This window comes from Motacilla alba, chromosome 7 (assembly GCF_015832195.1).
Source record: "Motacilla alba alba isolate MOTALB_02 chromosome 7, Motacilla_alba_V1.0_pri, whole genome shotgun sequence".
Classification (NCBI taxonomy): Eukaryota; Metazoa; Chordata; class Aves; order Passeriformes; family Motacillidae; genus Motacilla; species Motacilla alba.
In genome coordinates, this window is record NC_052022.1 from 10,335,005 (window position 1) to 10,356,551 (window position 21,547).

A 21,547-nucleotide genomic window follows, 5' to 3' on the forward strand; every position below is an offset into this window, starting at 1 on the left:
GGGGTCAGAGTTAAATGTCAAAGCTCTGCACTGGTTGGAGCCAGAAAATCAAGGCATTCCACTGACTAGTTGTCCCTGGGGTGACTAGTCCAGTATAAGGACTTTGAATTACCTGCCTAAATATGTTTACTTCATTCTTCTAGGGAACCAAACAGGCAGGCTGTAGGTTAGGAGCTAAATCATGTTTGACTCACAAGTTAGTAACCTGGCCTCTAGGCTAGCCATCCCACATTAAGAATGTGTTGCAGTGAGATTCTAGAGATCTTACGCCTTTCTTTTTCATAGCAGTTTTAGGAATAGACAGAGTGAAAACCTGGAAATTTTTCTTTAAAAAAATTAAAATTCTAGGCTTTCTGATGGTGAAGATAGTTTTATTCTCTGTACAACAATGCATTGTTCTAAACCTGTAGTCAAACAGAACAAAGCAGTCTTTGTCTTCTGAAAATGCTATGGCCAAAACTGGTACAAATTCAAAGTCAGCTTTGCAATTTTTTTGTTGCTTAGATGGAAACCTTTGTAATTCAAGAATGAGGCAAAATGGAAAAATAAGTTATCTTTTTCTGAGTTTTCCCTGCTTTTCTGCATCTTTTAAAAAATAATATGGTAAATGTTACTCTATGGAATATACTATTTATTATAAATACAACAGCTGAGCTTACTAAAACACTAATTAAAAGTCTTAACTGCGTTCCAAGTGCAGCTTTTCATTTAAAGATGACAACAATCTGCACATGGAGCCCAAAGAAAAGGGAGAGGCAAAGACCGACAAATTAAATAATTCTGCTCATGGTTATTTGCCTGTTGGCAATGGCACATTGAACTTACTTCATCCAGCTCTGTGCTCTCGCAACTCACATTGAATGAGAATGGTAATTTTCCTCCAGCTGCGTGGTAGAGTCAAATCATAACTGTGTGGCTTGAGAGTTTGCCATTCCTTCAGTATGTCCCATAATACACAAGCAAGCCTTTATTTATGGTGCATGTATTATTTAAATTGCTTTTGCAAAGCTTAGAATATTAATGCAATGCACACTGTTGTAAAAGGTTTGTAAAAGCACCTGCACACACATGGCAGTGTGACATCTAACTTGTATCTCAAATCTAACTTATTTATATCACACTCACATACTGACAAACAGTGAATAAATAATTTTTCTGTTCTGTGAACTCCCTGGAGCAAGAGTTCAATATACTTAAGCTTGATTTTTTTTTTTTTGTCTATATAAATTCTGGTGTTCCTTTATAAAAGAATAACTCAGCAGTTTGTCTCTGCAGGGAGGCAAATATAAATATTTTAAATCAAAGTTATGCTAAAAGCCAAAGCACTGGAAGAAAAATTATGATAAAATGTTGGAAGTACAGATTAAAGAACTAGTGCAAATGGTATTGATTTCTGCTCATTTCATGGTACCACTTAAACAGCCTCATTCAACTGGAATCCTAGTGTTTGTCTGTAGTATTTAACACATACAAAGGCCAAAGTAGAGTTGGATCCTTCTCTGATGGCCTTTCTAGCCAAAACAACAGAGCAAATATTCATTGTTACCCACTTGACATTTATGTGGGGCACCAAGGCATGGTGAGATTTATTCTCTTGTGCAAGATGACACAGAAACACAGAGATACATGCCTGGATTCAGAGCAGAATGTCTGTCTTCCAGAGGTTCAATTCCCTTCCAGTATCCTAGATGTGAACCTTTATGTTTGGGAGATAAATATTTTCTGATTTTGGAAGAGAAAATGAAGATGTGCAATGGGTGCAAACGTCACAGCTACCTAAGTGCCTCCTGTGGGGTTCATAGCGTCACTTTCACAATGCCAGAACTGGGTCTTCAGAGCCTTGACTCAAAGCTGGTTTGTTGGGATATGCAAGTGAACAGAAGGCTTGTCTGCTTGGGAGACTATGCACACCCATAGGCTTAATGGGAAACACAGTGTTGGATTTGTTCAGACCTCTCAGTAGGAATGGAGCAACTGCAGTTAAGTGGAGCTCTATTGAAAGCATATGCAGACTAAGCTCTTTTTCCACAACCTGAACAGCTACTTTTGAATGCACGTGTGTTTCTCTTACCAAGATCACAGCAATTTTAGTTTTGAGAGAAAGCATTAGAAAGGAGAGGTGAGCCCACAAACTTTCTCTTAAACTCAGCATGTCTATAAATGTTTATCCTGAATTGTTGAACTAGAAATTTATGGTCATAGCAATTTATACTTAGTATTTCAGTTAGTAGTTTGAGGTTTTTTTCTTTTAAACTGTTTGTGCTCAGCCCTTGGATTTTATTTTTATTCTAGACACAGCCATTTGTGCATTGTACTGTCTGAGTTACTTCAGCTAAGATGTTACTAAAAGGGTACGTGTGAAGTTAGGAAAGCTTATCAATTTCACAGATTATTACAGGGTAAAAGAATCACTGGCAGTTGCCAACGAGCAGTTGATGTTTTTCCACAGGATTTTGTACAGAAATCCTAATTGTTTATAGCATAGCAGTAAGCTGCACATGGTGGAATAAATGGTGCAATGGGAAATGCCAGTTGTTTAGGCTGTCTGAGGTGTTCACATCGTCATGATCCAACATTGCATTTTATATCTCTCCATAAGCACATCACTTTCTAGTGAAGTTTGTAACAAATGACACTTCATGCCCAGTGCTTTCTCAGCCCTACCAAGAAGCACTAACAAAGCAGAGCACGTAACTGAGGAGAATTTCTATCGCTTCTCCAGAGCACAGCCTTTTCCAGCAGTCTTTGTCACTATCAGCAGACAGTTATTAACTGTGCAGGCAACCCAGCAATAAAATCCAGTTTCAGCATTTTCTATGGCCATGGCCAGACTCCTAAATTGCAGGAAATAAAATCTTGTCTGCTTGGAAACTGATAAAAGTATGGGCATATTCATTTAAAGCACATAGTATTTGTTAGTACCTTACACTTCAGAAGTGGATTGCTGCCCTTAATTGCAAATCTTTTAGCTCCAAACATATTTTCCAGTGGCTGTGTGTTTTGGGCACGGAAAGAAAGCAATTTTTTCTCAATAATTTTCCATAGTAGGTCATGTATACAATGTGCACTCATGTAAATTTGTAGAAATTCCTTATCTGTTGATAGCATGCTAAGAACAGCATCCCCAAACTAGGAAAGTATGAACTCATTTGGTGAGCGGCATAGCTGCTACAGGAGCATAGGGGCACTAATATTCAGAGACATATGAGATAAATTCTTGCCCTATTAAGACATAAACTTTACAGCAGTAAGTAAAAATGCGAACAAACAACAACAACAACAACAACAAAAAACCTTTCAGCCTTCCAGAAATAATATGCAATGGAGAAATCATTTTTTGCAAGTTTTATTGCAATAAATGATGAACATTCTCTTGTGAAAGAAAAGAAACAGGGTGAATTGTCATCTTTAAAAAGTGACTGCCAATTCCAACCCCAGGGACTGTTGTTATGGAAATAATTTATGGTGTTTGATTGTGCTGCTTTCCTGTGGTATCAGCAGTCTTTTTACCTGATGATATCCCAGTCTCAAGCTGTGGCTTAAAGCATCTGGATTCTGTGATCAGTTCTGTGAGATAAGACAGCTAAATGTTTACAGTTCTCCTTCTAAGTGGACACACACACACATTTTTGCTAATGACAGAGCAAAATGTTGGTGTTCATTTCATCCTGTACTTGCTCAGGGAGCTTCCTTCTCTTTCTACTTTGTCTAAACAATCATTTTCCACCTTTCTGAATTATTACTGGATAAAGGATTAATGAAGGATTGACAACTGAAAGTAAAAATCTTGAAGTCTTAAAAGTTCAGCTTTTTTTGATAAGAAGAGGGGAGAAAATTTCCCAACAATTTATTTTTATTGTGTTAAACTGTTTAATGTTTCAGTCTTTCTTCTAGTCCTGCCACATAACATTTATGAACAAAAGTAGTGGCAAACACCATAAATCAGGCTGTCCTGCTGAACTGGAAATTAATGAACCACTTCTGTTCTGACAGCTTTTCAAAACTCTGGTCTGATTCCTGAAAATCTTGCTTCCTGTAGCCAAGATAGCTGCTGCTCTGAAATGAACACCAGTCCTATCAGGAAACTTCTGACTTGCTCCTAAATTCACTGTTACTGACATAAAGCAGCTGCTTCATCTAGTAATGTTTGATAGACATCTTGACTCAAATCACTAAAGAGGAAAGCTAGAAGAAGGATGGGGAAAGAGAGAAAATTTTAGGGACTTACTGGGTTATGTGGAAAAATTAGCAAGAGCCTTATTTCCATTCTACAGCCACTCTTCTTTCCCTTTGAACTCCCTTATATTTGTACTGCACAATCCTAAATGACCCTTTACCAGGCACAGTGGTCAGCTATTTTTTAGCAATTTTCTTAGGATTTTAAGCTATTCAGCACCTCATAATATCTAACACTTCTTAAAAGTTGGATCATGGGGAGAAAGCTTTGTCTTTGCATTTTGCCTTTTCTTCTCTAAGGAGAGACTTAGAACCAGGGAGAACTTTCATTAAAATTGATGAGAGTTTCACTCAGAGAGGGCTGCAAAGTTTATCTTTGCTGTTGTGTTGAGAGCTCTTGTACTTGCCCTTGCCTTTGGAATCTTTTTGGCCCATACTCTTTGGCAGTACTGAAGTTACTGAGGGCTGACAGAGTCATTTCTTATCGTGTTGCTCACATTTTCCTGTGGTGGTGGCTTTACTTCTCTTATTTGTAACACTTTTTTTTGTGTTTTTTTTTATTTCATTGCCAAGGCTCTGGACTTATTCTGTCTGGATCTCTTCACTGTTCCCTCAATGCTGTGCACTTTGGTATCTGAATACAAACACATTCAGTCATTGTTCATCTAAGGAGAGCAATGGCCCCTCTGTGCTGCATCTTCAGTCTTTGCATTGATTCCTCCAATAGCAAATTTGTTTGCAAGGAAGAAATATGGTCAGATTATTTCATCTAATGGTACTAACTATTGAAATCCAAGTTCCTTTAAGTGTGAGTTGGGCAAAGTCTGAGTGTCTCCATGTCCCAGATCCTCAGCTATGAAGTCAAAGTTACACTTTCCCAAGTGACAGCTACCGCTGCCTATTTTGGACTGGAATTATCTTCAGTTTCTACAGGACTCAGTTTCCTGCACACTCCTACTTTGACAAAATGCCAGAATTTTACCACTTTATGGAGACCTTGTCATCTTTGTGTGCCAGGACAGTATCTGGGTGGCATTGGAGGAAATAGCCTAAGCTTTCTCCTAGGTTTTATCCAAGGTTTATGGCATCTGCATTTGAATTGGCAGCCAGAGGAAGGCTTTTTAAAAATGGGAAAAATCAGACAATGACTAAATACAAATATTAAACAGATACAAAGATGGACAGAGATTCAATCTACCTATAAACCCATATTAAATTCAGAAAACTTGTACTTACAGAAAAAAGGCCCAGGTGAACTCTATGGGTGGTTTGCCTGAAACTCTCATCACACCCCTGATTGCTACAGGTCAGCTGGCTACAATGTGGGAAGAGTAAAAAGGCACATGTTGCTGCTGGCAGAATGATTTATGAAAGCTGTATCAGAAAAGCTCTGCCAGTCTGAGACTGCAACAGCTGTGTGAAAATGCCCCCATTAGTGTAGCAGAAGTTTACAGGCCCTGATTCAGTTGCTGATTGACATCCCAGCTCCACAGACGTGTTCCACTGTACCGTGTGTTCCCTGATGTCCTCTGTACAGGAAAGGGTAAAATCCATCATGGCAGAGTTCTGAATTTCAGCTGTCTGATGTTTCAAGTTATTCTGTGGTTGTATGAAGACTCCTGTAACAATATTACTCTAAAGCAGTATAGTTAAACTTATTCTTTAAATTAAATAAAATCTGATTTAGGAAAAGGACCTGTACATGTGATTAATTCCAAAAGACATAAATAGGGCTTGGACATTCTCTTAAGAGCTGCATAAAATGGGACTGATGTTTGAACTTGGATAAACTCAAGGCAGCTTGACAGCCAGTGCTACTCTGAAATTCCACTTGAGTCCTTCAGGAAAAAATATTACACAAATGGACTTGTTTAGGTTAAGATACCTGGGATAGCAGTGCTTTTTTCAAACAGTTATACTCTGGTGATTGAGCATAAAGCCAATCTGTGCACCTCTGGGAGCTTTTGACACTGATTAAAAAAAAATAAAAAAATAGAGAAGATCAAATGTAGAAGATTGAAGAAGAAATTACATGCAGCTGCTGTCTGCTTTTCAGTTAGCAGACCATGTCCTCCATGGATTGGTCATAAATTCTTCCCTGCTGAGCACCATAAAAACTGATTCCCCTAAAGACCTGTGGTAGTATGTGTAGTGTTCAGCACCTTTGCAATCTGCAAAAAGGGGTTGAATGGTGTGATGCTGAATAAACAGACTATGCAGAACTACTTTCCAGGAGACAAAACTAAAATTTTTGGGGGTGCCATCTGCAGAAGGATCTTGTGTTTGGTGCTTGGACTATAAAGTATCAAATGCCATTTGGCACTGGCGAGTGCAAAGTAGAAAAATAAAGCATGTCCTAGGTTTACAGAAAGATCATTGTTTTTCTTGTATGTACAGTAGGTAATGCTTTGAATTGAGCATGTTTGCTCCTTCTCTGTATTCCATTTTTGCTTTAATGACACAACTGTGGATTCTAGACTGTTCTGCAGAAGAGGTAGGTTTTTCACTTTGTTTGCAAAGTCATAGCTGAGTCTCCAAATATTTAACATTTTCATGTTTAACCTTGCCAGGCAAGTTCTCTGTTTTAGAAGCAAGGTTTTAAAGGGATAAACTATTCTTGAGATATGGTTTGTGTGTTTTTAAAGTCTCAGAAGGAGCTTAACAATGTATCATGTCCACTTTCCTTTATCAAGAACATCTGCTGTTCATTTGTTAAAGCAAACTGCAGCTTGAGCCTAACAGAAGCTTTGTTACAAGACTTCAAAAGAGCTGCACTGGCCAGAACCATGTTTCCCACCTGCACTAACAGTAAAAATTAAATCTAAATCAAAATACAGCACCTATTAGGTGGGCTGTAGTTACAACATTCTTCTTGTAGTCTCAACAGTTTTATAGTACTTCTTTCCTAAGACTGAAATTAAGAGTTTACAGCAGTGTGAAATATTAAAACAAGAAGCAGCTTTTTTCTCTAGTTTGAGAGAAACACAGCTCTGTCTACATGGACAGAGTATATGTTATGATGTAGCATCCTCTGCTAAGGTCCCTTCACAAGTCTTTTGATCAAAGTCCAGGGTCAAAACCCATTGGCTCTTGATTCAAGAAAATTAGAGGGCTCTGGCCCTCTCATGACTATGGGAAACACCTCTTTATTTGTAGGACCTAGGATGAGTGACATTCACAGAACAGCTGCTGCTACTTGGATTGAATCTCTTGGGGCTGCATGAGGGCCTTCAACCATGTGACCTTCAGATGAGTCCATCTAATATGTAACTTGCAATAAAGGCAATAATATTCTATTTTTGCTGATACCTAGACGATGGAAGAGGAGGCACACTACCCAGTCTCTAACACATTTCAAGTGTGTGTGTTATTTTTTTCCTGTATCTTTACTTTTTAAATTATAATTACACGAGCAGAATGTGTCGTGCTATTTAATGATGTTTCTTCTGCTGCTTTCTTGATACAACCTGATGGCTTATTACTCTAATTTTTCCAAAAGTGCAAGCAGTTTAGTCCCTGCTAGAAATGAGTATTTGCTCTGCCAGGTTTGCAGGCAGGGGAATAAAAGTCAGACTTTGTCAGACATTCTGAGTAGTGTTCCACATCTCTCTTGACTTCACCTTATGGTGACTTCTAAGGATCTGCCAAAAGGACATGTTTGGGAGCTCATCTGACAACTCTGGTTGAGGCTATCCTGATTTTATTCCTTTACAGCTTGTCTATGGCCTTTTCTGAGATGTAGATCCCAGAAGTTACTGGTTTCCTCCTGAAGATGGGCATGGAACAGAGAATAGGCTACAAAACCTTCTCAAGCTTTCCTCAGTTTCTGGAATTCCTTAATGTTAACATAGGCAGGCAGCCAAATAAGCAAAACACCTGCTGTTCTTTTGAAGGAGGTGACTGCTGACAGACATCATCTACTAACCCACTGCCTAATTTCTTTTGAAAGGTTATTGCTTGCCCAGTCCACTGTGGATGTGGGAAATAATTTATTCTCTTCTGCGTTACAGGTACCTAAATGCATTAGAAAACATGTAGCATTTCTCATTGCTGTCATTCTTCATTTATGACTTGTTACCCAGGTCATCCACACTTTGTTTTTGTGTTGTTTTACTGCTTCCAGTCAGTACAGTCTAACTGTGAATGTCCTAATTACACTGCCTGCATGTGAATAGATAACATTTCTGTCTGATGTATTGAATCATCCAAATAAAACTGATTCTTTCATCCAATGGTTGAGAACTATACATGCATTGGTCTTAATTCTGGACTTCGGGGAATTAAGGCAAAGGTAGCCTACGGAAATAGCAGCACAACTGAACACTATGTGCTGACAGAATCTGGATGTTTTAAAATTCTGATTTCATAGGAGCAGGATTGTCTCTTGAGAGGAATTTTAGTCATTAGTGAATTAATACTTCAGTATATGAAGTCATCTCTGTGAAGGGAGTTATTTTGAATAGCAACTTCGTAAGAGTTATAACATTGCCAGTCTTAGTATGATTTTTGATGTGCCTGTCTATAGATGATGTAATCCAGGGAGATTTTGCAAGCCAATAAATCCTGTTGATAGCTGTCCTCTTCCTGATCTCAATGTTTGTGTGACCTTAAACTGCAAAATGGGACATTTATCTAGTCCTTAACATCAAGCACTGAACACCTCAGCCAGTACAATGGATGCAGTGCTGGAATATGTCGTGTAATGTTTGTCATCATTTGTAGTAGTCTTTAGGTGTTACTGTCAAACTGAAAAATATTCAGTAACAGTACACACCCCATCAATGTTTCACACTTGCACTTTGGTTTATTGTAACTCATGGCTCCTTCTTTTCGGGTGCTGTGGATTTGTGTCCATTGTCGACCTCACTGGAGCCAGCAGCAGTTTGAAATTTGAAGTTAAAACCATAAGCCAAAAGGGTGCATCCCATTGCCTTAAACTGCTACTGCAACTATGTTTAAGTAGGCAAACCTATGTTTTTTTGAAACTGGTATATAAACAGTTGTTCTATGGAGCATAGATAGAGACCAAGTTTTAGAAAATATTTCCTGTGCTTTTGAGCAAGAAAAAGGATTGCTAAATGTATTTGGTGTTGGTGGTCCCTGACTGCCTTTCAGTTTGTGACGGTGGGGAATAGTTTGTAGGGGCACATTTTTTAATAATACTGTCCTTTAGTGTACAGCTTCCATAGATATGTTGGGTTTTTTTTTTCTTTTCTTTGGGAAGCTAGCACCGTCCCTTTTCAATAGCATTCTCTCAGACCCAGATGTTGAACAACCTGAACTCTGGGAGTTTCACACACCACAGGTTCTCTCTCAGCTCTTTCCCCTTGCTGTTGATGCACTGTTTTGCCTCACCAAACTTTTCCAGGAAGGCTCTAAGCACTTGAAGGGTCCAGACAAAATCTCAAAACTCGTGTTTGTGCTAATACAATGGTTATTTGCTGCTTTCTGTCAATTTTCCACTTGTTATTGTTGTAGAGCATGTAAAGAGAAGCTGCAGCCTCGCTGGGACTGGCAATACTCACACAAGCCAAGTTGTAAATAAGGGTTATAGCATGCTGCTGCTGGGCATTAAATAAGCAGATAAATTTCTCTTTGCTGTGGATTTATTCAAGGCAGATGTTTTTAGTGAGCTCTGGAAAGGTTTGGAGGAATATAAAACCTGCTGCAGTTCTGGAACTGATCCATGAGGATCAAAATCTGGTAACCAGTGATTTGTTTAAGGGTCCCTGACACTTTTATGGCATGACCATGTATTTCAGAGAGGGCTGGCTCAGTTTGAAACACATTCCAAACCCAAACCTGAAGTAAATCCTTGCAACAGACCAATTCTGTAAACTTCTGCCTTCCCATTATTTCATTTTTGACAAAAAATTCAAGGAAAAAAAATAGAGTCATAGTTTGAGAAGGGAATGAGTCAACCTTTTGAAAGGAAATGGAATGCTGATAGTCTGTGTTTGTAGCTTTTTGTGTGGCATTTCCTCAGTGTAGAGATGGGGATGAACACATTAATACAGACAGAGCAAGTATAAAACAAAGACAGAGAAGAAATGGAAAAATACTTAATGTAGCCTCAGCCATGTGATACTGGAATTACATACATAATGATCTACCAGAGCTTGAAGGGTCAGCATAAAATGGCCTTGTGTGGTCCAAGAGGGACTTAAGAATATTGTAAAACAAAATTGAAAAGGAAGACGAGTATTTCCCATTGTTTTGACCCCAATTGTTCCCTGTTACAAGTGATGGAAGGTTAATGCTTGAGGCTTTGGAGCTGGACTGAAGAATTCCATGAAATCACCAGAAGAAATTATTATGAACTGGACAAAAACAGTAAATATATTAGGTGATGTGTAATTGATGACTTTCTTTGCCAGGCCAGAATCTCAGCAGCTGTAAACAGATGTGGCTGGACTAATGCTAGTAAAGAGGCTGTGATGTGAAGACAGAACCACTGAAAAGGTGCTTCTGTCTTCACATCAATTGAAGTTCTACTCTTCCATTTTACTGTGCTGGGGATACTTGATACATCAGTGTGAAAACAATTTTGCCTCAAATATATTAAGTAAATCTTAATATCCAGTGAAGCAAAATGAGAACTAGTAACTCCATTCTAATTTACCCTCTGGTTTTGGGTAAGTCAATCTCTCTGCTGGTTTCTTAATCCAGAATGAAAAAACAGGTATGAGAGCATTGACAAGTTAATAGTAAGAAATAGTTATTTGGTGCAAGTCACTTTCTGTGACACTGAGCACATTATCAACTACCTGGAGTTAGAGTAGTGTAACAGTTTTGTATGGCTGCTACACAACTCCCTTTTTCTGAAATTGAAATGTGCTGAGAAAGATATTCCTTGGAGCCTGTGCACTGAGTAAGCACTGAATCAATATGCTGGAGTGGGTGAGGAGTCTGGGACAAGAAGGAGCTGCTGTTTATCAGAAAGCACTGGAAAAAGACATGACCACGAAGAGCTTTAGAAAAATGCTTTGACATTTTTAAACAGAAATCAGCTCCCTATTGTGCAGGATCCCACAATTTGTACTTCATGGAAGATGGCTTTTGTTTAGTTAAAGATAGACTCAGAAAGAATTTGAGAAATTATACCAGAAGTGGAAAGTTTCTCCTGTTTATTCAGCGTATTCAACTCGTGGCAAATGTTAATGTCCTTAAATATTGAGTAAGTAGTGCCAGGGAGAAGAGGTCACCACATCACTGGCAAAATTAATTTGTCTGAACTGATATCCCAAGATTTAAAGGAAAGAGAAAAAATTCTGACAGCTGTAGGTTAAGCTGCAGCAGATGAGAAACCCAGCTGGAGTGAGGTGGGGCTGGATTAAAAATGAAAGGTTTTTAAAGAAGAGAGCCTAAGAATGGGTAAGGTTGGTTGGCTAAATATTGTAATTTGCAAAGTAAGTGCTGTGCAGTCAGAGAAAGCAGAGCTGAAATGAGAATTAGAAACTGAGAGGAGAATGCTGGGAGGAATTTGCCCAAACCACAACCAAGCCTTCTTTACTTCAAGACAGATCATCAGTATTTTGCCCACCTGGAGGTTGAAGGGACTTCCTGCTCAGTTGGCAAATCTTGATATGTAGTTCAGAAGGCAACATTGCTTCTTTCCCAGTGAGCAAACACAGCCATGACTATTACTCATTCCAGCTCATCTTGATTCACTCAGTTTCCTCATGGCTTGTAGGCAAAGGATCAAAGAGTCAGGAGATGGAGAGCTGACATATCTGAGGGGGGATAGGGAAGGAGTACTTCAATCAGCAGTTGTTCTGATGACTTGGCAAGTGTGCTACCAACAAATTCTAAAGTGACCCTCAAAGAGGATGGCATTTCTCACAAAGCAGAGGAAGAACCTTTGCCTGAGTAGTTTTTTTTATTTGGCAGAAACTGGTGTTTGTCTGCTTTTCCCATTTTTTTGCAATAGAAAGTCACAGATCCTCATCAAGTTTCAAGAGCTCAATTTCAAGTCAATAACTCAGTTCTCAGTTACACCAGCCAAGGATCTGCCTGTAAATCTGAAGGTATCATTAATGCCATAAGAGGCAGGGATATACCAGTGTGGTTGTTATTTAATGAGAACAGGACTGGTTCATTTTGCTGTAAATTCTTCCTTTGGGTAAACCCAGAGTCTCTTTAAGTTGAGCTGTATGTGTGACTATATGTAGGTGCTTATAGTCTTTTCCTGCCATAACATGAGAATGGCCCTTAATGATGCTTTCTTAAATTACAGCTCCTTATCTTCTACTTCTAAAGATCAAGAACGAATTTGGTATGTGTCTGCCTTTTTTGCCTGTATATTGTCAGGAGCTACTACGTCTCAGCACACCTGGAAACTAGATGACTAAGTACAGATTTACATTATAAGCCCAATCCTTGGCAACCATGCTAGAAGTATTTGGTCCAACAGCCTTGCACTCTTGCATACTCAGAGGTGTAGTAGCATTACTGCCCTTTTTTTTTGAGTTTCTTGAGCAGTGGGGACCCAGCTGTCAGGATTTTTCGCTGGCACTCTCGCTGTGTTTTTGCAGAGGAGCCGTTCTAGTGGGAAATTCTTCTGCATGAGTATCTATCTGCCTGACTAGTCTTATGATTTTAAGTTTGGCTTACCCAAGATTTTTTTTTTTCCATTTCATTATCTTCTGCCATTTGGCTTGCAAAGATTATGTCTTTAACAGGCATAAAAGGTATTAAAGAATATGTGTCAAGAACTTTCCACTGCATTGCTAAATGTCCAACATTTCTTCCTGATATCATCATCTGTTAAGTTTACCTTCTTTCTCCACTCTCTCTCACATCTTGCCAGGTCAGAGGCTACCCTGAGCCACAGATCACATGGTACAGAAATGGGCATCCTGTCCCAGAGGGAGACCATTATGTCGTGGACCGCAGCATCCGGGGCATGTTCAGCTTGGTCATCAAAGGTGTGCAGGAAGGTGATGGTGGCAAATACACCTGTGAGGCTGCAAATGATGGTGGGGTTCGTCAAGTGACCGTGGAACTGACAGTGGAAGGTCAGAAGAGTCTTATACTGTTGTTTTGGTGATGATAATTGAAGTAAAAGAGCAAGGTGTGCTAAACAGTCTGGTTAAAATCACAATGCATACCCTCTCATTGATGCAAGAGTAAGGTTCATTTACTGCATTTCACAGGTTAAGACGTTGTGCAGGGAGCTACATGTCTACAATTAGATAAAGTGTGAGTTCTGTTTCAGGTGTGGGTGATGATGTGCAGGTAACAAAAGTCCTAGCTTTAAAGACTGTGCTCAAAACTTTGTAATTTTCATGGAAAATTACCACTTAGGACAAAAACTGTGAAGCTGCATGCCTGGATGTAATTGCATGCTTAATGTCAGACAGGAAACAGCCAGGATCAAACCCAGGAATTTTTAAGAGCACATCTGCATATTAGATAGTTGCAAACTGCCAAGTTTAAAATTTAAAGAGTGACACAAAGCCAGGGAAGGATTGAAATCAATTGTACTGCTTCTCCTTTTGCAGTTTGGTCATATCAGAGACCTGTTGAATATCAAAACCTCTCAGGTCACAACTTTGTGTTGAATTCTTGAAGAAAAGAAGAAATCTGCAGCAGTCCTGAAACTCTCAGTATTTGGGTTTATTCAGAGTCAAAAACTCTGTTATACTCAGAGTACATATTGAAATATGCATACATCTGACACGATTGCTACTGCCTTCTGTTGTAAAAATTATGTGAAATATTTATCTTTCTCCTTGTTTTAAGTTGGGACCACTTTATGAATGACAATTTACATGGAGGTGGAAGATTTTTTAAAAGTCGTTTTCATGTCAGTTTTTCTGACCTGGTTTTTGCTGCATTTCAAAAAAACTTTGAGGCACTACCCAAAGACTGAATTTCTCAGAGTTTAAGAATTATATGGTCTTTGTTCTAAAATCCTTTTATTCATCAAGGTAGCAAAGCCCAGAGATTTTTTGTGGGGTTGTTTTTTTTGGTTTTTTTGGTGTTTTTTTTTTTTTTTTCTCAGCAAAGATAACCCCGTGGGGCTGCCTGCTGCTTGAAAAACGAGCGACTGAAACATGATCTATTGTTTCCATCTGCATGGCTGTCCTGCCTGACAGTGATGTGGGCTCTCGTTAGGCTCTCGAGCAGGTGGTTTTTCACAGCCCAGAGCTGTGTGCTTGCTGCTGCGGCTCCGGGTGTCCCCGGGCCGGGCTCTGTGTGCAGCAGGTGGCGCTGGGCTCCCGCGGCATCTCCCTCTCCCGCTGGCACAGGACTGAAAACCCAGCCGAGTAAAGACCTATTTCACAATCTGAAAACCTCCTGCTATCTTAATTTGAAGTACTGGTGCGCTGTAGAAATTAGACAGAGTTTCATTCAAAAACGTTTTTTTTCATGAATAATCTATTTTTTCATGAATAATCTTCAGCATTGTTACAGCTGAGGCTGGGGGTTAGACAGCAACTCAGCTAAAGCTTGGTTTTGAAGTTGGAGAGCCTGACTTTGAATTACAGATGACATAACCTTATACTGCAGGTGATGCATTCCTCCTTTATGTTTCTAACCTGCAGAAATGCAAATTTACACAGTCTTCATTATCACTAATTCCCAAATTTGAGATAATTGACAAAACTTTGATAATTAGTGATAAAAATTGATAATTAGTGATAAACTAATTGATAATTGGTGATAAAGTAATTGACAAAACTGTCAACTTCCTGTCTTTCTGTCCTATGCCTACAGGAAACTCCTTGATGAAATACAGCCTGCCATCCAGTGCCAAAACCTCTGGGTAAGCAGTCTACTGGCTTGGATATTGTTTAACAGACACTTAAGTATATTTTTGGTAGGAAAACAAGTAAAGTTACTCTTTTGAAAAGTCTCCACTTACCCCAAGCAGAGTACCTACTGTGAGAGCTGCTGGCTAAGTAGAGTGGTTGGGGCAGTGAGGAAGATGCACAGCTACTGCTCCAGCATACTGACTGAGGAATTAATGTGGCTGAAAACAGAACATCCTGCTGATACCTAAATATTGCACCCTCCTCTGCTGTAACTTTGCACCCTCTTCTCTGCTCTCTGATATTCAAGAATCCTTCTCCACAACTTCCATGAGCTGACAGTCTCTTTTTAAAGCCAGAGCAAATACTGCTTTAAGAGTCATCAGTAAGAAATAAAAGCAACTGAAATCAGCGTTCTCACACACAGAATTTAAATATTTCCAAGCAACACAGTGGTAAACTGTAGTCCAGAAGAAATAATTGTTCTGATTTGAATAACTTTACCAAGAACAGTTGATGGGGTGATGTAAGCTGGCACATAAAAGCCTACTTGTACTTTCTGCACTTCAGTAAGCATTTACAATTATGTGAATGTCACTGTTTTGAAAGCCTCAGGCCTAATTCTTCCAACAGCTGAATTAATTTCTCTATAAATAGTTTGAATTTAAGCAGAATTTTCTCTGACTTGTATCTCTGGCACTGAGTCACTCTGGATGCAGGCAAAAACACATGTTCTGATTATGTTAGTGATTAAAATACAGATGGTTAAAACTGGAGTATTTAATTTCATCATTAATATGAAATTTTTTTTTAAATTTTAAAATGAACAGATTACAACACTGAAAATGCTAAGTAAAACTGAGTAATCAGGATACGTGATTTTACATGATAAATTCTGTATTGCAAATTACCTAGAGACACACACACAGGAAAAATAATCAAAACAAGAAAGGACAGTTCAGGTTGATGTTAGGTTTTGTTGTAAACTCAGACTTCACAAAGCACTATCCTAATCCATTGTATTGCACAGAGCTAGAGTGATTGTCCTCATTTTTCATGCTCCTGTGTTTTCCTCCTATTCAGTGTTAATAATTCTATGGTAAGAGACGGGAGAGGAATAAAGAAATTACACATTTTAATTTGTTCATGTCTAGGAACCAGCCATAAATCTGCAGGCCAGCTAGTAGTTGATTTTCTTTTATTTTGTTATGTGTATAGATATATAAATATAGACTCACCACCTAAAAATAGTTATGAAAAGACTTTAGTACACATTTATGTTCTTCTTTAGTGGTAGTATGAGGGAGATGACATTAAAAGTTATCAGATATTTAATTCTATGATAAAGTGATTTTCATTCTAGCATGTTACAATCACCCTTCTCTCAATACTTTTTCTGGTCCTCCTGCCCATGTAAATCCTTTCATTATGGTATCATCTCTTGCTTAGAAACCTGGAGCTGCCCATATGGCAACCACCATGTCTTGGCAGCACCTTGGACTGAGGCGATGCGGTCTCTGTTAGTATCTGACACCTGGTAGGAATGGTGAGGTATTGACACATCTTACTTGCATGTGGTAAAAGGCCGTCTGAAAAGGAAGGCCTTAAAAATGGTTCTGTTTTCTTGAAATTAAATGTTAAAAAAAAAAGAAATCACCATCTGCCATCTGCTGATGTGTCTTTGTTGTACCAAGGCTTCAGAGCAAAGAGTGAGTGTGTTGCCTTTGACATTAACAGACCTGAAGTTGCACCCTTTTTGGTTTTTTCTCATTCTATAATGCTGTTTGATGTTTTATGTTTTATGGTTGTGTAACTGCTTACAGTTTTGGACTGCAGTCATTGATGCCATTTTAGTTTCATCCCATATATAATTTCTCAGCTGCAGCAGCCATGTAAGTAGAGCTGGGCATTCACACTTAACAGTAATTCACCTGGGACAGGTGTACTTTGGTTTTGTGCCCTCTCACGTTTGCTTTGAAAACATTGTAGCAAATGAGGTTACAAATAAAAGTCTTCCCCAGACTAAAGATATTTACTAGGACATGTCAGAAATGTTGCAAAACCAAGGTGCTGATTCATAAATCAGAAATTACTGTGTCAATTGCACTCAAGAATGAAACAAATTACATGATAAAATCCTGTGAACAGTAAACAAGTATGCACAAAAAAACTCCTTGGAGGCAAATAAAAAACAGAAAATGGAGAAAACTAAATGCATACAGTGTTTCCTATCTTTTGGTTTTCCCAGCTCTGCTTATGAACAACTAAAATGGTCCCCAGGATCTGTTCTGTGTATGCCAGATGAGGGTGCATAACATGACACTGTTGAGTTGCACCAGGAGTCAAGAGCAGCCATCACCAGCATTTCCATTTCTTCCATGTCCAAGAAAAATATCGTGCAACTACAGTCTAGGTTGCCACCAATGATATACCCTTGTTGGCAGACCACGGGTCTAAAATGCTTCCTGACATGTGCTCTAACCACAACAGCTTCCAGCTCTTCTGTAAAACCAGAATGTCAATTGCCTTTGCAGGGGAAGACTTGCTGTTCCATCTGTGGAGCAGCGGCCAAGCATCTGGGGAGAAAGTCCACCCAAGTTTGCTACAAAACCCAACCGAGTTGTTGTGCGTGAAGGCCAAACAGGCAAATTCTCATGTAAAATAACAGGACGACCTCAGCCTCAAGTAACTTGGTTTAAGGTATGATTTCCTTAAAAGTTTATGTTTTCCTTCTCTTCTGAAATTTTCTGACTTGAAAGGATGAAATGCACATTAAAGTCTTAAATGCCCGTGTCCCCTTTCGGCATACACAAGATTTCCAAACACATTTGTTTCTTTGTAAGGAAAGAGCTTTCAGATGAAATTAGGTATTACACTGATTGGACCATTTTTACTGAAACTGTCAGTATTTTTGAGAATTACAGTTACTTTCTTTGATTTGGAAGAGCAAATATATGACTGCTGTGGTGGCATCCTGCTACCCCCCACCCTTCAACAGAGTAATGCCTTATATATAGTGAACAGAAAAAACTCAACTCTTATCAATGCTTCTATTTTCTCTTGATAGCTCCAGGTTTGGGGGGGAAAGAAACAAAAAAAAGTCCTCAGAAAACTTCTCCAAGAGCAGGGAAATGCTTCCAAGTCATTGTCTGCTTTATTCCAGACTTTGTCTATAATATAGGGATGTCAGGGTACATTCCCAAACACAGGCAGTCTCTTGCAGTGCGTTTGTTTATGGTTTTGTTTGGGGTCTTTTGGGGTTTTTTTTGTTTTTTTTTTTTTGTTTGGCTTTTTTGGGGTTCTGTTTGTTTGTTTGTTTTTGTTTGTTGCAGTACTCTTCACATTTGCTTTGAAAACATTGTAGCAAATGAGGTTACAAATAAAAGTCTTCCCCAGACCAAAAATATTTACCAGGACATGTCAGAAATGTTGCAAAACCAAGGTGCTGATTCATAAATCAGAAATTACTGTGTCACTTTCTAGAAATCTGGGTATAATAAACGGGGAAAGGCCAAAACCAAATTGAGATGAGTAGGTGGCAAAATAGAGGGAAAAGTAAGCCTCCTGAAGATGTGAATTATGGAATTTTGGGCACAGTTTATTGTTTTGTTTTTACTATGTGAGTATTATTTATAGAAGGAATTTGGGTAAAAGATAGGAAAAAGGCAGTTTGACCTAACGTTTTACTGAAAAATTCTTGCATCCCCTTTTCTTGACAGTAGCTACTGTCTCATGGTGCCTTGTGGTATTTGCAGGGTGATATTCAGTTACAGCAAAATGAGCGGTTCAACATGTATGAGAGAACAGGCATCCAGTTCTTGGAGATCCAAAATGTTCAGCTGGCTGATTCAGGAATTTACACGTGCACAGTGGTGAACAGCGCTGGGAAGGCGTCTGTGTCTGCAGAGCTCACCGTTCAAGGTACAGCAAAGAGTTTGCAGGAGAGAGAAAAGGAGCCACAGACATTCTGATAAAATGTCTCTGGTTCTGTTCTTGATATTAGCAAGAAACATTCACGTCTTCCCATTGTCTTCATCTCTCTCTCTCTTCCTCTGTTCATTAAATGTGATAGCTTGGAACATGCTGCAGCTGTAAAAATTGTGTTGGTTCAATGGGAAGAAAAAGACAATCCAAGTGCTTTGTAACAGATTTCTTTAAAAACACTTTTTCACTTTTACCGTGACTTTGACTTCTATGTTTTGAACATTGATTTGATTTTTAACAAATGGAACCTGGCACTTGTCATTATAATCAGTAATTAATTTTGTATTTGTTGAGTACTAGCACCAGATGCACATTTATACCAACTCCCTTGCAAGGGAGGCAAAATTCTACCTATATTTGTGGAACTAGGAAAGTAAAGTAAAAGAGCATAATTCTAAATTATGAGCGAGGAAGAAACCCATCTTAATAAGATTAAAATTCAGTCTTCTCAACTCCCAACCCAGCCTATTTCACTGCTTGTTAAGGAAACAAATATATTTGCATAAGTAGAATGCTCTATTTCATACCTGCATTATCATATACAGCTCATTTTGCAGTTCGATGCTTCTTAGGCTGCCTGTTGCATCAGCCTCAAAATCATACAGCCTTCAGCGAGCTCACTAAAGAGGAAGTTCATCAGTCAGTGGGTTAGCAGTCACTGGACCCAATTAAATAATTAAATCCACAGCTGCTGGCTTCAGTTGCAGTTGTGAGATCAGTGGGTTACATGTGCACCCAGCAGTGAGTTTTTTGTTGCAAGACTCAGTTTCACGTCAATGCTGTCACTCTGTAAGGTATCAAGGATGTAAACAACAAGTGGCTGTACATTTGGGATGCTCAGAACCACAGCTAACCTTTCTACAAATTAAAGCAGTACTTTTTATCTGTAAATTCCAATCTGATGAAGCCATTGTAGAAGAAGCTTCTACAGTTTGCCTCTTCAACAGAGGTTGTACAGAAAGGCCTGTTTCTTTCAATAAGCCTTTTATCCAAACATAAAACTCAATTCCTAATGGCTCTCCCTGGAGTGGTGAGCTTTCTGTTCTGTAATGGCTACATCTGCCTTGAGAGATGATGCAGAACTGGGGTCACAAAGTCAATTGTGGTATATGTTTGCTTCAGATGCTGACCACATCTCTGAATAATCCATTCTTTCTTGGATTAGTGCAGGTCAGTAAAAAGGGCACTCTTTTGCAATGCTCTTGATTAATTGGATGGTTCCACTTACCTAACCTCAGTATATAATATCTAATTCTTTCTTTATCAATTAGATCAGGTTGCCAGAGTTGCTGCAAGATGTTAGCAGACAATCAAGTGGCTCAGAAGTACAACATGTTCTTTCAAGGATATATAATCTTGTATATAGATATTTTCCTCCAATAGCTATACTTTTTCCCTGAGTGGAAGGTGAAGAGGGAAGAGGAAATGTTCTTTTAATACACAAGGTTGCATGGTATTGTCTTGTCTGCAGCCAGTAATTACGAAGCTCCCTTTTCTGCATTTATCAAGTCTTTTCAGTTCTAATTTCTGTATTTCTGTTACTGTTTGACAAGTTTATTGAAACAAGGTCGATGGGTTTTTTTCCCTCTCTCACCTCAACTTTTGATTGTATGTAAATAGATTATTTTGGCCCCTCTGAATGGCACAGCAAGTACAGGGATTTAGATGTGAATTTTTGCTTGCAAAACACTGTGGAAATCAGGATATCATTCATCACATGATTTTGTCTTTTCCCTGAGGCAAAGACTCTGAAAGCATTTTCATGAAGTGCTTGTTGATGACTTGAAAAATTTGTCATCTTGCAAATTAATTATTACGTGTCTTTCTACTGTAGTTTCTAGTCTCACAGCTGACAGCAGCATAGGTGCAGCTTTGATCTGGCCAGGAGAAAACAAATTCCATCCTGCAATCTTAATTAGGGGATAATGGAGAGATGTGGTTGGTATTGACCTAGAATGGCGTTTGTCTTCCCACAACTATTTATCTCATGCTGCCCCCAAGGGAAACAAACACTGTCAAGGTTTTTGAGAATTCATGGAGGATTACAAATGAGGAGACTGATTGTGGGTCAGTATGTGCTCAGTTTTATCAACGCAGCTGTTATGAGGCACCTTGGCAAAGCCATATAGCTCAGCCATGTTCCCAGATTTCCTGGTGGTGTTGCAAAGTGAAGAAATGTGATGCATTAGCTTTTGAATTATTCATGTTAATCATGATAATTCTTGCTACGCAGCAAATGGGTTGGTAAATGTTTATAGGTGGGTCCAGGTTTTGAGAGGTTTTACTCTTGTTGACTTGTTTCTGTGTTTTAGCCAGAGGACTGCTGCTGTTTCACTGTGAGCATGCTCAGGTGTAGGACTCATTGGTGGCTTGTCTTCCTCTACCTCTGCTTCCCATTGGAATCTCTCCCATACATCTCTCCCCCAACACAGAGCTTTTGAGGGTCTCCAAACCTTTAGTTCTGCAGGGTTGTGAGAACATGATGCAGCAATGTCTCAAAATGGACCAAGACCTCTTTGTGTTTCAGCTGAGCAGCTTCCTGTTGTCCCTATCTATTTCAGGTGTGGTGATAGTCAATCTTGACTTCAATGCATTGAAAATTTGGAGTGAAGGTTCTTAAGTGTATTTTG

At 38.9% G+C, this 21,547-nt stretch overlaps 1 protein-coding gene across 3 annotated transcripts in view; it reads left to right on the forward strand.

Annotated features, from left to right (window-relative positions):
- Positions 1-21,547, forward strand: part of MYLK (myosin light chain kinase) — a 198,375-nt gene that overhangs the window by 64,672 nt on the left and 112,156 nt on the right. For all 3 annotated transcript variants that reach the window (XM_038142902.1, XM_038142903.1, XM_038142904.1), the window contains exons 3-6: positions 12,986-13,193; positions 14,899-14,947; positions 17,468-17,633; positions 18,689-18,854. In XM_038142902.1, coding sequence (XP_037998830.1) covers positions 12,986-13,193; positions 14,899-14,947; positions 17,468-17,633; positions 18,689-18,854 — 589 coding nt within the window. The remainder of the gene's footprint in view (positions 1-12,985; positions 13,194-14,898; positions 14,948-17,467; positions 17,634-18,688; positions 18,855-21,547) is intronic.